The sequence below is a fragment of the Gymnoscopelus microlampas genome (assembly GCF_963454915.1).
Source record: "Gymnoscopelus microlampas genome assembly, chromosome: 10".
Taxonomy (NCBI): Eukaryota; Metazoa; Chordata; class Actinopteri; order Myctophiformes; family Myctophidae; genus Gymnoscopelus; species Gymnoscopelus microlampas.
The window spans coordinates 47,955,123-47,969,797 of NC_139947.1; the positions used below are offsets into that span (position 1 = coordinate 47,955,123).

Below are 14,675 nucleotides of genomic sequence, written 5' to 3' on the forward strand. Positions count from 1 at the left end.
GCTGGATTTGGCTGCCAGTGTAAACAAGGCCTTAAAGATTCAGTGCAGTGACATTTTGCGTCATTTCATTTTGAAGATTCAGTCTGGAACGTCGTCTCAACCGACTCTCAACCAATCAGAAGGTCCCATCCCTACAGACTATGGGACGTTGGAATCTCAATCATTTCAGCCGTGCGCAACGCGGCTAGTGTTTGTTTACAAGTGAGAGAGAGAGACGGCCAGTTAAGCATGTTTGCTACTACGTGGCTTATTTCTAACCTATAATGTTTTCAGATACATATTTTAGTGTGCAGATTACGTTTAAAATGAGTAATACACCGTCTGGATGTCATCTTGAATGAGATTAAAACGGAGTAGCTCTGTAATTAAAATCAGCTATGTTTGAAGAATGTGCAGCTATGGGAATCAAACAGGTGCATGTAATCAAGATTCATTTATATTCATGAAAGTTGTGTTATGTCATCAGCATCACGCAGCACGTTTTCGTTTACAGGCAGTAATTAAGATTGGCTTTTTAGGGACTTTTGATATAAAAATACACAAAAAATATTTGTTTTCAATTATTTTGGCATCTATTGTTAGGTATGCCCATATGATGACCACAGATATGCTCTAAAAGTGTGAAAACCCTATTTTTCATTCCACTACACCTCTAAGGCCAGCCCACACCAATAAAACTACTAGCAACCATTATCCCAATCAAATGGCACCGGTCTGCAAAAGTCTGCAATGGCACCGGTCTGCAAACCATGGTCCCATCAAATGGCACCGGTCTGCAAAAGACCACTACAACGGTCTCTAAAAAGGTTTTATTGCAAGGAGTTGCGTTGGTGTCGACTGCGGCCTTAAATTCTTGAATTCTGTGTCGCCGTTGCACACTGCAACAAAGCAGTACTGAATCAAGTACAGTACAAGTACAAAAACACGTTTACAACAAATGTCTGTTTAGCTGTGTCTAGCATAATGAATGAACTGTGATTTGACATGGGTGCCTGTCATCATATTATTGATTGGAAATGGTTAGAAACTGCCGACGTTATCACGCATTACGCTTCTGTTTTACAGGAAGTAATTAAGATCTGACTTTTAGGGACCTTTGATGTAAACAAGAATTAATTGGATATAAACGTATCCAATTTGTGTGCAGTGTTGTGGTGCTACTTTTAGAAGTGGGGGAGCGCCCCATAACACATGTGCATAACCCATAGCACATGCACGCGCATTTGCGCGCACATGCGTAACACGCACGGACCCACACACACACTATAAAAATATGCAGACGTAATGTGAAAACATTGTAACAGCGCACCTTGAACATTACATTGCATATGTTATGAATAGCATTAAAAATAAGTGCAAAAACTCCCAATATACCTAAGACAGGCCCCCTCTGTAGATAGCTTTAAAGCACAGCTCAAGACTTACTTCTTCACTCTTGCTTTTAGTTGATCTTTTTCCTATGTCGCTGTGTTGCTGTTTATGTCTTCGCTGTTTGCTTGATTCACTGCCTTTTTGTTTTGGCCATTATTTTAATGCCATTGCTATTATTATTATTAATTTCCTGCCTTTATTTTTAAGCCATTGTTTTTTTCTGCTTTGTTGTTGATTTGTGTTGCTTTTTCTGTAAAGCACTTTCGCTTTATTTTATTTTATGTATTTCACCCTGTAAAGCACTTTGAGCTGCATTTATGTCATGAAAAGTGCTATATAAATAAAGTTTATCATTATTATTATTATTATTATCATTATGGCAAAGGGTGTCATTTTTCCTAGCAAAAGCCTACGTTTGTGTTGGATGTGAATAGTTTCTAGTAGTTACAACTACAACTCATATAATCTATCTGACGCTCGCTCCAGTCTAATAATTTCCCACTCTACAATCACCAGCACCTACAATCACCAGCAGTACTCTAGATGAACGTCGGATCGTTTTTCTAGTGATTGATAAGCAGGGCCATACAGGCGACCATAGGCGGGCCGCCTAGAGCGGCAGTTTGGAGAGGCGGCAAAAATGTCGGGAAAAAATAATAATAATGCGCCCCCGCACGCGCGCGAACACATCAAAGGAATCTCGCCTAGAGTGGCGATCAGCCCTCCACCGGCCCTGTTGATAAGGTTACAATACAGCAGGATATTATTGCATGTCTTCCATACACAGCCATATGAACACTCATTGTGTTTTCTGTGGCTGTGTATGTATCTAATAAATGCAATGTATGGAATTAAGCTGAAACTCTACTGACGAACGGTAAGACAGAATGTAGCATGTTTATTCTGCTGGTTTTATTTTACATTTAAGGCCACTAAAACTGCAGAATGAATTAATTGCTGAATGGGGTTTGACCAGAGCGCTAGGTATACTCTTAGTTGCTTGTTTTAGAAGACAATGCACTTAAGACTTCTGGTGATTAGTAGTTTCCCTGCCTACCTATGTTGAATGCACTTATTGTCTCTTTGGATAAAAGCGTCTCCTAAATGAATGTAATGTAATGTACTGTACTGTATTTTTGTATGTCGGTCTGTCTGCTAAAAAACAGACCAATCACAGCTCATGTATCAGGAAATGCCTGGTAAATAAATCTCATGCTAGTGAAACTATCGACAGCATAAAAGTCTGATTTATTTGGATAAATATATGCCATAAAAGTCTAAGCCAGTTTTTCTTCAGCGAATGTCTCTCTTAGTCACACCAACAATGTTCTTGTGAAGCACTTTTGCAAGTTGAGAGGTGAAGTAAATTATTTAACAAGCTCGCTATTTCAATTTAAGCCAAATGAGGCGTAGAGTATACTGTCACTATAGCACCACACTGGTTGACATGCCTGCCACGAGCAGCCAGCCTGCGTATAGTGAAGCTTCCCCCACTGAACGTTTGGGATGATTTGTGTGCCTTGGTCCGCAAACTGCACACTTTAGTTATAGTAACTTACTTGAGTTACAAATGTTCGCTTTAAAAAATATATATATTCAAAGATTTGCACACATTTTCACGATTTTTCAAAAATAGCAGATCTACAAGCTCATAGCGCAGCACTCGTGCCGCTATTTTTGAATAGCCAAAGAAATCTAAAATGACAGACATGCCTTCCCGGATTGAATGGATTAAGCCTTAAAACAAATTCAGATGCTTGTCTAATTTTTTAAGATGTTAAATGGCCTTGCACCTCCACCACTAAAACAGTTCATAGAGCGAAAGGAAAGTGGTGGCAGAACAACAAGGGCAACTACCAGAGGGGACTGTGAGTGAGGTACCATTCAGACGGAGTGTGTTTGGTGAAACAGTCTTCTCTGTTCGAGCCTCTCCACTGGAATAGTCTCCCTACTGAAGTAAAAGAGACCACCAACTATTTGACCTTCAAATTCAACCTTAAGAGATGGCTTAAAGCTAAACAAATTTGTAATCATGGGTAATTATCAGCTCCATGTGTCACTGGTGTCTTTTCTCCTATTTCACTGTAACTGTATGTCTACTTGTCTTGTTCTGTACTGATGTCTGTTTTTGTATGGATATATCACCACTTTTAACAGCCTGCTCAGGTACTACAGATGACATTTTGCCTTTGGCTAACTCTGGCTCATTTACATGGGTGTGAAAACTGACATGTTGATTAATGTGCACTGTCCCTGAAAAAAAAAAAAAAAAAGCCTATCTTTATATAAGAAGATTTTTTTAAACCTTTTTCAAAAGGTTTACCTACAATGACATGGCCCAAAACAGCGGTTCCAGATGGAAAGTGGTTCAGCCTCTTGTCAATATAATATATTGACAAGAGGCTGAACCACTTTCCATCTGGAACCATAATATTATTATGGTAATAGTGAGTGCCATGCATACGGTACCTTTAATGGAGGAGCGCTTGGGCAGTATAGTGATGGCCCCCGCCGCCACGTCCTCCAGCTGCTGGACAGGGCCGCCTTTGGCCCCCCAGCTGTCAGATCCAATCCACTGGAAATGGCCCACCTGGTTGGCCCTCTTGGTGGCATTGAGGACCCCCCTGCAAAGAAGACATCCGTGTGTGAATTGATGGGTAAGGGGGGGGAGCACAGTGGGGCGCGTACAAAACCATGTTATCAAACTGTCTCTGTCGGGGTGGGAACCTCATATCAGGGCCGTCAATTGGGTATGGCAAGGTATGGCAGATGCCAAAAAAAAACATGGAAAAAATCATGAATAGTAGCCTAATGCAGGTGTAACACCATTGTGTTTGTATTGTGTTATAGGTATAATGCATCATTTTCTATGCATTTCGGGGGTTTCGGGGGGTTTGACCCCCAAAAGGATAAGTGTCCCTTATTTTAATCTCTGGGAGTTGGCAACTAACAAGAGGGTGGTATTTCTAAACATCAGTGTTTTGTTTTCCTTTGCTTTAGTTTGTCTTTTTTCACATAAAATTGTGTGAAGTTTATCTGCTGGGATAGGCCCGTACATTCCCATTTGGTATGTACTTAGGCCCTGGATTCTGCCCAAACCCTTATGATTTCCTCTTTAACTCACCACATTTACCGCTTTTGTTTAGTTTGCGCTGCTACACCTCAACCATGATTTACCACTCTGCCATTTACCACAGCATGGTCCTGACGTTAAATGGCTGGACCCTGCCGCGTCCAACCATAACAGAAATCTAGACAAGGCCCTAACCTTGTCATACCTTAGCTTTTGATGAGCTGACACCACTGCTTCATTATGTCCAAAAACTGTTGCTTTTCAGGATTCAAATCCAGAAGGTGGATCTCTGATAAAGACATCAAGGACTCACTGAAAAGGACACGCACACTGTCTGGAACTTGCAAAAAAAGAAATGCTGCTCTTTATTCGACGTTTCGGGCGTTAGAGCTTCATCAGGAAGGCTCTATGCACAGCAGCCATATTGGGAATGAATTGGGCTCCAATAATGCTAATGAAGGCTCTGTTCCATTTAGTGTAGCACAGCGGTTGTCTTATTTTCAAGGACCCCCATAACTCCGAGAGTGTACAAATGGAACCAAATGGACCCGTAAGAGTTACACACCCGCCATAAGGAGCCATTTGGGAACCAAAATGGAGTGTTTCCACTAGTGAGCTAACAACATGCACAATAGAGGCTATGCGTGTGACATCATCGTACCCGGAAGTTATGCGGGAACGCCTACTGAGTGGCAAAAAAACTACCTTCTGGCCTTGACAGACCATACATCCAAACAGAAAAGTCCTATCTGATTGTGTTAAACAACGTTAAACTCACCAACATGGCAGCTGTGAAAGCTTGAATTATCCTGCAAAGTTTTCATTAAAATCCACCATAGACATGTTATGAGCTACTTTCTGTCAAAAAATTCCGTAGGTGATTATTTTTCTAAGTGTTAGAAACAGGTGGTACACAGGACCGTTGAGTGATTTCCAACGAGCGCTTCCAAACTCCAATGAGTCCCGGTGGAAAAATTATGCATACTCTCTGTATCAGCAGCACCCTGACCAGAATGGAACAGAGCCTTCATTAGTATCATTGGTGACACCTGTGAAGGAAGTGAGAAAGTGGCCCAATTTATTTCACGAAGGTCCAAGTTCCAGACAGTGTGCGGGTCCTTTTCTTTGATGTCATTATCAGAGATCCCCTTCTGAACACATTATGCACTTTTTTTTGTCCTATGCACCTGTCACCAATCTTTTGAGGTGTGCATCGGCCTTCTTCTACAAAGGATTCAAATTGAGAAAAAAGAGCAAAATTGGCAGATCAACAAGAAGCTCAAAACGCGGCGCGAGTTGAGACACGTTTCCAACTTGCGTATCTGCTACTTTTGATGCTTTTGTGTGACGCTGTAGTATGACGAGTAGGGTGTACATTTACAGAGATAAGAGATTTCTGCCGAACAACGACGAAAACCTTGAACCGGGGAACCTTCCGATTCCCAAGCAGCCACTCTAACCTGTGTGTTGTCACTGCTGTGAGGAGCCCCCACCGGGAAGACATAGAGCAGTGGTTGAGCAAATGATATGTAATTTTGCCCGCAGGCCCCCATCTGAAAATATGTTGTGCCAGGGACCCCCAGAACAGAAGATTTGTGTCAAAAAATGCAATTTTGCTAAGGCAGATTTGTCTGAAAACAGGCTAACAGAATCCAGTATGTTAATTGACCCTAGGCCTATAGTCTCATTTTGGACGAAAACATTTTGGCCCAATAAAACACAAAGTACATTTTCTCCTTCTCCGTCCAATAAATGAATAAACTCAATGTCTCATCGAACAGCAAAAAGTCCAACTTCATTTATCCACTTAGTACTTTCAACCATTCATTCAAGTGCATTTTTCAGTGGCATTAAACGCGTATAGCTCACACAAAACAATGACTTATTATCTATAAATTACACACCCCATGAAGCATTTTTTTGGATTCCTAAGAGTCTCTTTGTGTCTCCTACCGGATACATTAGCGTCTTTTTATTATTATCATCAAATTATTGTCTTAGGAATGCAACAAAAACAACATTAATTCAATGCTTCATGGGGTGTGTAATTGATAGAAAAGTATTTTTTTTGGGGGGTGAACTACTCCTTTAACGTGCGTTAGATGATCCCGATATGCAGATAACATTTTAACGCACGGTGTCAGCGGCAGTTAGTAATGAGACTTTACTTAGAAAGTTACTCGCTTTTGTTAGCGTTTTATGACAGGCTTTACAACACAATTTAAACGTCCCTGTCATTTCAATAAACACTGAGGGTTTTCACAGTGCAGGACAGTAATGTAATTACAGCGCTGACATTTACTGTGCAGATGGTGCAGGTGATCAATGTAGCTTATTTTTGCAACAACAAAAAAAAACAAAGGTGAGCGGGGGGGGGGGGGGGGGGGGGGTGGGGGTCTAACCCATTTAGACCGGGAACGCATCTGGGCTATTAAAAAATAGCAGATCTACAAGCTTGTATATTTTGCTATTTTGGATATTGTTTATTTTTTCTCGCGGAAGATTTGTGCAAATCTTTTCCGAGCTGTGCTTCTGTGGGGGGTCCCTGGAACAATATATTTTGAGATGGGGGTCCACGGACAAGTACATATCATTTTGGGAGGTCCTTGAAATGGAAAAGTTTTATTACCACTGATATAGCATTTAGAAAACATTTTTAGATATGTATTTGGCTGCGGACCCCCATCTCAAAACGTTTTGTTCCAGGGACCCCCCAGAAGCAAAGATTTGAGTTACAAATGTTCACTTTAAAAAATATATATATTCAAAGATTTGCACACACTTTCGCGATTTTTCAAAAAATAGCAGATCTACAAGCTCATGAGTGCCGCGCTATGAGCTTGTAGATCTGCTATTTTTGAATAGCCCAAAAAGATCTTAAAATGACACACAACAGATGCGTTCCCGGTCTTCATGGGCTAAACAGACGCTGTGCAGCATTGTCTCACTACTGTAGTGTGTACTACCTGTCACGAATGGTTGTGTTCCGTTGTTGTGTACGAGTGCTGTTACGCATCAAGGCCCATCACACACACAAACACATTAACATACTGTATATCTTCTGGTTCAAGGCCATGGCTGAAAACATGAACATGGACGCCTGCAGCGCATCATTTCCATATCCATATCTGACGCCTGTATAAGTAGCATCAGTCTTCCTTCCTTCGCTTCAATCCCCCCACAAGTCTATGTGTCTTTCTCTGTATTCATCCGTCTGAATTTAGCAGAGTATTAACCCATTAAGACCTGGAACTGTGTCATTTTTAGATTTGAGATAAAAAAGCATTATTTTACACTTTGGGCTATTCAAAAATAGCAGATATACAAGCTCATAGCGCGGCACCGAGTGCCGCGCTATGAGCTTGTATATCTGCTATTTTTGAAAAACCGTGAAAATGTGTGCAAATCTTTGAATAGATATATTTTTAAAGCGAACATTTTTAACTCAAATCTTTGCATCTGGGGGGTCCCTGGAACAACATATTTTGATGGGGGTCCGCGGCCAAATACATATAATTTTAGGGGTCCTTGACATGAAAAAGATTGAGCACCACTGATATAGAAACATACGTTTTTCAGAAAACTGTTGAGATTTAGGAGACGCGTAGAATCGGCTTCAGGTCTCAATGGGTTAAAACCAATGTTTTGCCTCCATGTTTGATTTGCTGTGCCTTTTTTTACACAGACGTTTCCCGTGGGGCATTGTAAATGAAACAATATCTCTCCTTACTTTGTTGTCATCTGTATTCCCCCTGCTTCTCCCTCCGAGACATGCTTTTGTTCGGCGGAGACATGTGTGTGTGTGTGTGTGTGTGTGTGTGTGTGTGTGTGTGTGTGTGTGTGTGTGTGTGTGTGTGTGTGTGTGTGTGTGTGTGTGTGTGTGTGTGTGTGTGTGTGTGTGTGTGTGTGTGTGTGTGTGTGTGCGTGGCGTGCGCGCGTTTATGTGTGTCTGTGTGCATGTGTGACATGCATCCTTTGCAACACGATGGTAAATCTGTCCTCGCCTCCGGCACGTCTAGAGGGGGCCGGGCTCCTCTAGAGATTAACCCTTTAAGACCGGGGGACGCATCTGTGTAACCACTTTATCCATATTTTATAGTTTTGGTTATTCAAAAATAGCAGATATACAAGCTCATAGCGCGGCACTCGGTGCCGCGCTATGAGCTTGTAGTTCTGCTATTTTTTTTTAAATCGTGTTTTTTTTTTGCAAATCTTTGAATATATATCTATAACGCAATTGTTTTTTACTCAAATCTTTGCTTCTGGGGGTCCCTGGAACAATTTTTTTTTAGATGGGGGTCCGCAGCCAAATACATATCACTGTGGGGCTCCTTGACACTGACATTAATATTATAGCAACATAAGTGATTCAGAAAACTGTTTTAAACTGATTTAGAAGACATTTGTAGAATCCCCAGAAGCAATAACATTTTAGCTAGAAATGCTTGCTTTAAATTCAAAGATTTGCACAAAATTGTTCACGATTTATCAAAAATAGCAGATCTACAAGCTCATAGCGCGGCACTCGGTGCCGCGCTATGAGCTTGTAGATCTGCTATTTTTGAATAGCCCAAATAAATCTAAAAATGACACACAGATACGTTCTCAGGTCTTTAAGAGTTAAAGACCTCAACGTGGCAAGTCATCATCAACCAGCCCCTCGACACGTCGGTGAAACGCTAGCCATGCAGCGAGAGCCAAAACGCACGGCGCTGCACGGCGCGACGGCAAGATCCTCACCGTATGTCTTCTTCGCTGGCGAAGATGATGACTGCCCGGGAGCTCTGCGTTTCCAGCAGTTGTTGGATGGCTTTGTCATAATCCTCCTGCTTGGGGTTGTGGGGAATCTTCCAAGACTGAGCGATGCAGATTCCACCTTTTTAAACGGAAAGAGAGAGAGAGAGAGACAGAGAAATGATGAGGCCTCTGGGATGAGAGAGAGACACGCGCGCGCACACACACGCACACACACACACACATTTGTATTACTATACTTGTGAGGACATCAACATTTTAGGAAGCCGATTTTATGATTGATTTATGATTTCTTTGAGGATTTATCATTTTTAACCACAAGTCTAAAGGTCCTTACATACTGGCGAATATAGCGAATATACGCAAAATTCGGACTCGTTCCGAATAATTAAAAGACGCTTTTTCGCTTCGCTTTTTCGCTCCATGTACGGAGCCATTGACTTTATAAGGTTTTTTAAAAAAACGCATTATTCGCACGAAATAATCGCCCCGGTGTGTAAGGACCTTAAAGCCGAAAAATAGCAGATCTACAAGCTCACAACGTGTCGCGCTGCGACACGTTGTGAGCTTGTAGATCGGCCATTTTACGGTGTGTGCCATCGCCGTGCCATCGGCGCACAACTAAGTATAAAATGGGAAAAATGTACAACCCGACCCCTTAAACCTAACCTATAAACGTCTAATCCTGAACCTAACCCCAACCTGGATCTTTTTGTAAATGTAAACGTCTCTCCAAAAAAATGTCAAGGAAAACATTTCCACCAGGAAAATGGTCCTCAAGTCTATTCCTCAAATTCTGCTGTACTTGTGAGAGCGTTTGGTCCTCACAAGTATAGTAATATAAACACACACACACGCTTACGCACGCACACACACACACACACACGCGCACAAAGCCTGAAGTCACAATAGCGGATCTGTTTTTTCATGGAGATCACAGCCATATGGAAGTGGCAGACACTCAAACAAAAAAAGTAAAATAGTGGGGATTTTGGCACCGGCACACACACACACACTAACGCTATAGGGGTCTGTTTTCTTTGCCAAACAAATAGACGGGGCGTACCATAATAGCATCGTGCGGCTTTGCATCAGGCACATTACTTATCATCTGGAAGCCACAGAAAAACTCGCAGTAACAACAATCACAATGCACCGGAGAGGAACGCAACAGATGAGACGTACCGTGTATATACGAGCAGACATTTCATATTCACAGGCAAATTATTTCACGGAGTAATCCACCCTTCCTGTCGTATTTATTTAACCCTGTAAGACCTGACGCCGATTCTACAATGTCTTCTAAATCCCAACAGTATTCTGAAAAAAACGTATGTTTCTATATCAGTGGTGCTCAATCTTTTTCATGTCAAGGACCCCCATGTATTTGGCCGTGGACCCCCATCTCAAAATACTTTGTTCCAGGGACCCTGCAGAAGCAAAGATTTGAGTTACAAATGTTCGCTTTAAAAGAACATATATATTCAAAGAGTTGCACACATTTTCAAGCTTTTCCAAAAATAGCAGATATACAAGCTCATAGCGCGGCACTCGGTGCCGCGCTATGAGCTTGTAGATCTGCTATTTTTGAATAGCCAAAGTGTAACGTAATGCTGTTTTAGCTCAAATCAAAAAAATGACACAGAAGCGTTCCAGGTCTTAATGGGTTAAAGCAATCATCAAACACCTGTCACTGGTCACAGAACCAATCAAAATGCAGACGTGTCAACATGTTGTGCCAACATCTTGAAAATAATATTAATAATTGGGCGTTTTTCAAAACGTTTGCCTGTAATGACAGGTTCCAAAATAGAGATTCCAGATTGAAAGCGGCTAAGACTCAGTCGTGTGTCATTGCTGTCGGGCAAAAACCTTGTATCTCCATATATAAAGGTTTTTATAAATGAATGCCCTACTAGTCCATCATAGAAGGGTGTCATACATTATGCGCCATATAAATCATTGCTGTCAGGCATAAACCTCTTAAATGGTAAATGGTGCATTTATATAGCGCTTCTATCCGAAGTGCTTTACATTGATTGTGCCATTAACCCATTCACACACACGTTCATACACCGATGGCGGAGGAAACCATGCAAGCCACCAAACTGCTCACCGGGAGCAATTAGGGGTTCAGCGTCTTGCTCAAGGACACTTCGACACTAACTCTAGGGGAGCGCCCCAGCCCGGGATCGAACTGGGAACCTTGCGGTTTTCCAGTTCACTCTACCCGGCCACTCTACCCCTGAGCCACTGCCGCCCCCTTATCTCCGTATTCTAACCTTTTGTGTTTTTTTCGTAAATGAATGCCCTACTTGATCATACTACAGCGTCACACAAAGGCATCAAAAGTAGCAGATCTTCCACCTGGTCAGCCGGGGCGCCTGATGGAGGGGAAAGGAACTGGTTGGAATAACGTGTTCCTTCCACGCTCTACGTCCTACCGGGGAAACTCCCCCCTGTCAGGTGACAAGAAGGTCAGTTGGCTCTCATGCATTGAAGGAGGCATGAGCTCGGCCCTGGGCTCCCTAGGTTGGCAGAGGGAAGGTAGTGCCCAGGATTACATAGACAATTGGCACTGGGTGCAAAAAATGGGTTTAAAAATTTGTGGGATAAAAAATATTGGGGAGAAAAAAAAATAGCAGATCTACAAGCTCGAAATGCGGCGCAAAGCGACACGTTTCGAGCTTGGCGATCTGCTACTTTGCTATTTTTGAATTTGAAGCCTGAAAAGTCACAGTTTAGTGGTGGCAATTTTTAAAGTACTACATTTTTGTACTCAAGTAAAATTATCAATAATGCACTGTAGAAATAAAAGTGAAAATCCGGAATTAAAAATGTACTTGAGTGAAAGTACAAAGGTATTGGTACCAAAATGTACTTAAAGTACCAAAAGTAAAACGTACTCATTAAGCAGAATGTCCCATTTCACAAGTTTTCAAATGTATAAAGTAATAATAAAGATGTTCTTTAGAAAATAGCAGATCTACAAGCTCACAATGCGTCGCATCGCGACGCATTGTGAGCTTGTAGATCTGCTATTTTCAAATAGCCAAAATTTAAATAGGGCTGAAGTTAATGTATGTTTTGTAATCAAAACCTACAAAGTAACTAGTAACTAAAGTTTTCACATAATTGTAGTGGAGTAAAAGTACAATATTTGTCTCCGAGACGTATAGTGGAGTAAAAGCAAAGGTATAGAATATGTGGAAATACTCCAGTAAAGTAAAAGTTCCTCAAAATTGTACTTAAGTACAGTACTTGAGTACATGTACACTTAGTTACTTTCCACCACTGTCACAGTTTTGGACACATGAGGTTTCCACCCGCGACTAGACACGATAAATGTAATCATTTTCAGACAGCCACCACCGCCGCTAATTAGCTTGTACAGGATGAGAGGCGCTGATTGCTTCCGCGTGTCGCTAATTGGTTATTAGATAATTTACCCAGAGCTCTGAGACGGTCACCTATAGTTATGCTGGCCACAGTGTCCTTGAGGAAACATTGATTTAGGGTATTTTTAGATTTTCGATAATCCATGTCCGTGTCTGAGCTGCAAAAAAACGACAGCCCCGTAAAATGAGCTAATTTGCCGCTGTCAAGTGTTTAACCCTTTAAGACCGGGAACGCATCTGTGTCATTTTAAGATTTCTTTGGCTATATAAAAATAGCAGATATACAAGCTCATAGCGCGGCACCGAGTGCCGCGCTATGAGCTTGTAGATCTGCTATTTCTTTTTTAAATTGTGAAAATGTGTGCAAATCTTTAGGTTGAATATATATATACTTTTTTAAAGCGAAAGTGTTTAACTCAAATCTTTTTACAAATTCACTCAAAAAAATAACTCAATATTTTACAAATGTCTTGTAATTTTTTTGTTCCTAAAGTTTTTTTTCATAATTTTTTTACTTACAGTATGTTGCTCATTATTATTATCAATGGTTTTCTTTTTGTGTCAAGGACCCCCAAAATAATATGTATTTGTCAAGCGGACCCCCTCCCATCTAAAAATATTTTGTTCCAGGGACACGATTTTTCTAAAAATAGCTGATCTACAAGCTCATAGCGCGGCACTCGGTGCCGCGCTATGAGCTTGTATATCTGCTATTTTTGAATAGCCAAAGAAACCTTAAAATGACACACATGTGCTTCCTTCCCGGCCTTAAAGGGTTAAGGTCATGTTTAAATATTTGCCAGAGTGCTCTGTTTGACCGTATAGACACAGAGACCATAGCCGGCGGGGAGGATGGCAGTTTAATGAGTCGGCGAGCAGTGGTGTTAAAGCAGTGGTTCTCCAACTTTTTTTATGTCAAGGACCCCCAAATTGACATTTTATTAACCCACGGACCCCCATTTGAAACGATATGCCCAGCACACCCATAAGAGAAGATGTTTACGGCTCTAGCAGTGATTTTCAACCATTTTTATTTCAAGGACCCCCAGTTTGACATGCATTAGGGCTACAGACCCACATAACGGGTCCATTTGGTTCCACTTGTACACTCTCAGAGTTACAGACCCATAAGGGTCCATTTGGTTCCTAACTATCTATCTATCATTTAGCTGGGGACCCCCTGGAACTCCCTGAAGGACCCCTGGGGGTCCCCGGACCCCACTTTAAGAACTAATGGTGTAAAGTAGCTACGTACTCAAGTACTATACTTAAGTACAATTTTGAGGTATCTTTCTTACTTTCTTCTGTATTTACAATTTTTGATACTTTTACTTCTACCCCACTGCATCTAAGAGGCAAATATTAGGCTATCATTTTACTCCACACTCCAGTCCATACATTAACCACTTCAGCTCTGTATACATTTCGGCCATTTGAAAATAGCCGATCTACAAGCTCACAATGTGTCGCATCACAGCACATTGTGAGCTTGTAGATCTGCTATTTTCAAAAGATGTTTATACATGTTATACATTTGAAAACGTGTGAGTAACTTTCTACTTTTGGTACTTTAAGTGCATTTTGACACCAATACTTTTGTACTTTTACTCAAGTCAATTTGGAATACCTGACTTGCACAAGTCTGGCATTCCAAATTGCAGTAAGTTCAATGTGAGTACTTTTTACACCACTGGTACTGACCGTAGACAAAGACTATCTCTGCGAGGAAGATGACGGTTATAAATGGTAAACGGTGCATTTATATAGCTATTCTGTCCTCACACTTATGTGCCTGTGCAAAGGCTAGACAGATAGCGTACAAACTCCCAATAATAATGAGGCAATTTATTCTAGAAGAGTAGACTTTACTGTCGGTTGATATTGGGTTGACATTTTTTTGTAAGACTGTAAAACATGGAAATAAAGACATGGGTTTCAGAAAAATACTCAAATTAGAATATTACAAACAAATAAGCAAACAAGTAAATATTACTGCTAATTGTTAACTACTGAAAACATATACAGATTACACATAGATGATGTAATCACAGACAACCGTAGCTCACATGGCACATGGA

At 41.1% G+C, this 14,675-nt stretch overlaps 1 protein-coding gene across 1 annotated transcript in view; it reads right to left on the minus strand.

Annotated features, from left to right (window-relative positions):
* Positions 1-14,675, minus strand: part of LOC311054267 (metabotropic glutamate receptor 7-like) — a gene marked incomplete at both ends in the record, with an annotated part of 254,803 nt that overhangs the window by 141,183 nt on the left and 98,945 nt on the right. The window contains 2 exons of the mRNA XM_084070143.1: positions 3,841-3,995; positions 9,185-9,320. Of these exons, the coding sequence (XP_083926269.1) occupies positions 3,841-3,995; positions 9,185-9,320 (291 nt within the window). The remainder of the gene's footprint in view (positions 1-3,840; positions 3,996-9,184; positions 9,321-14,675) is intronic.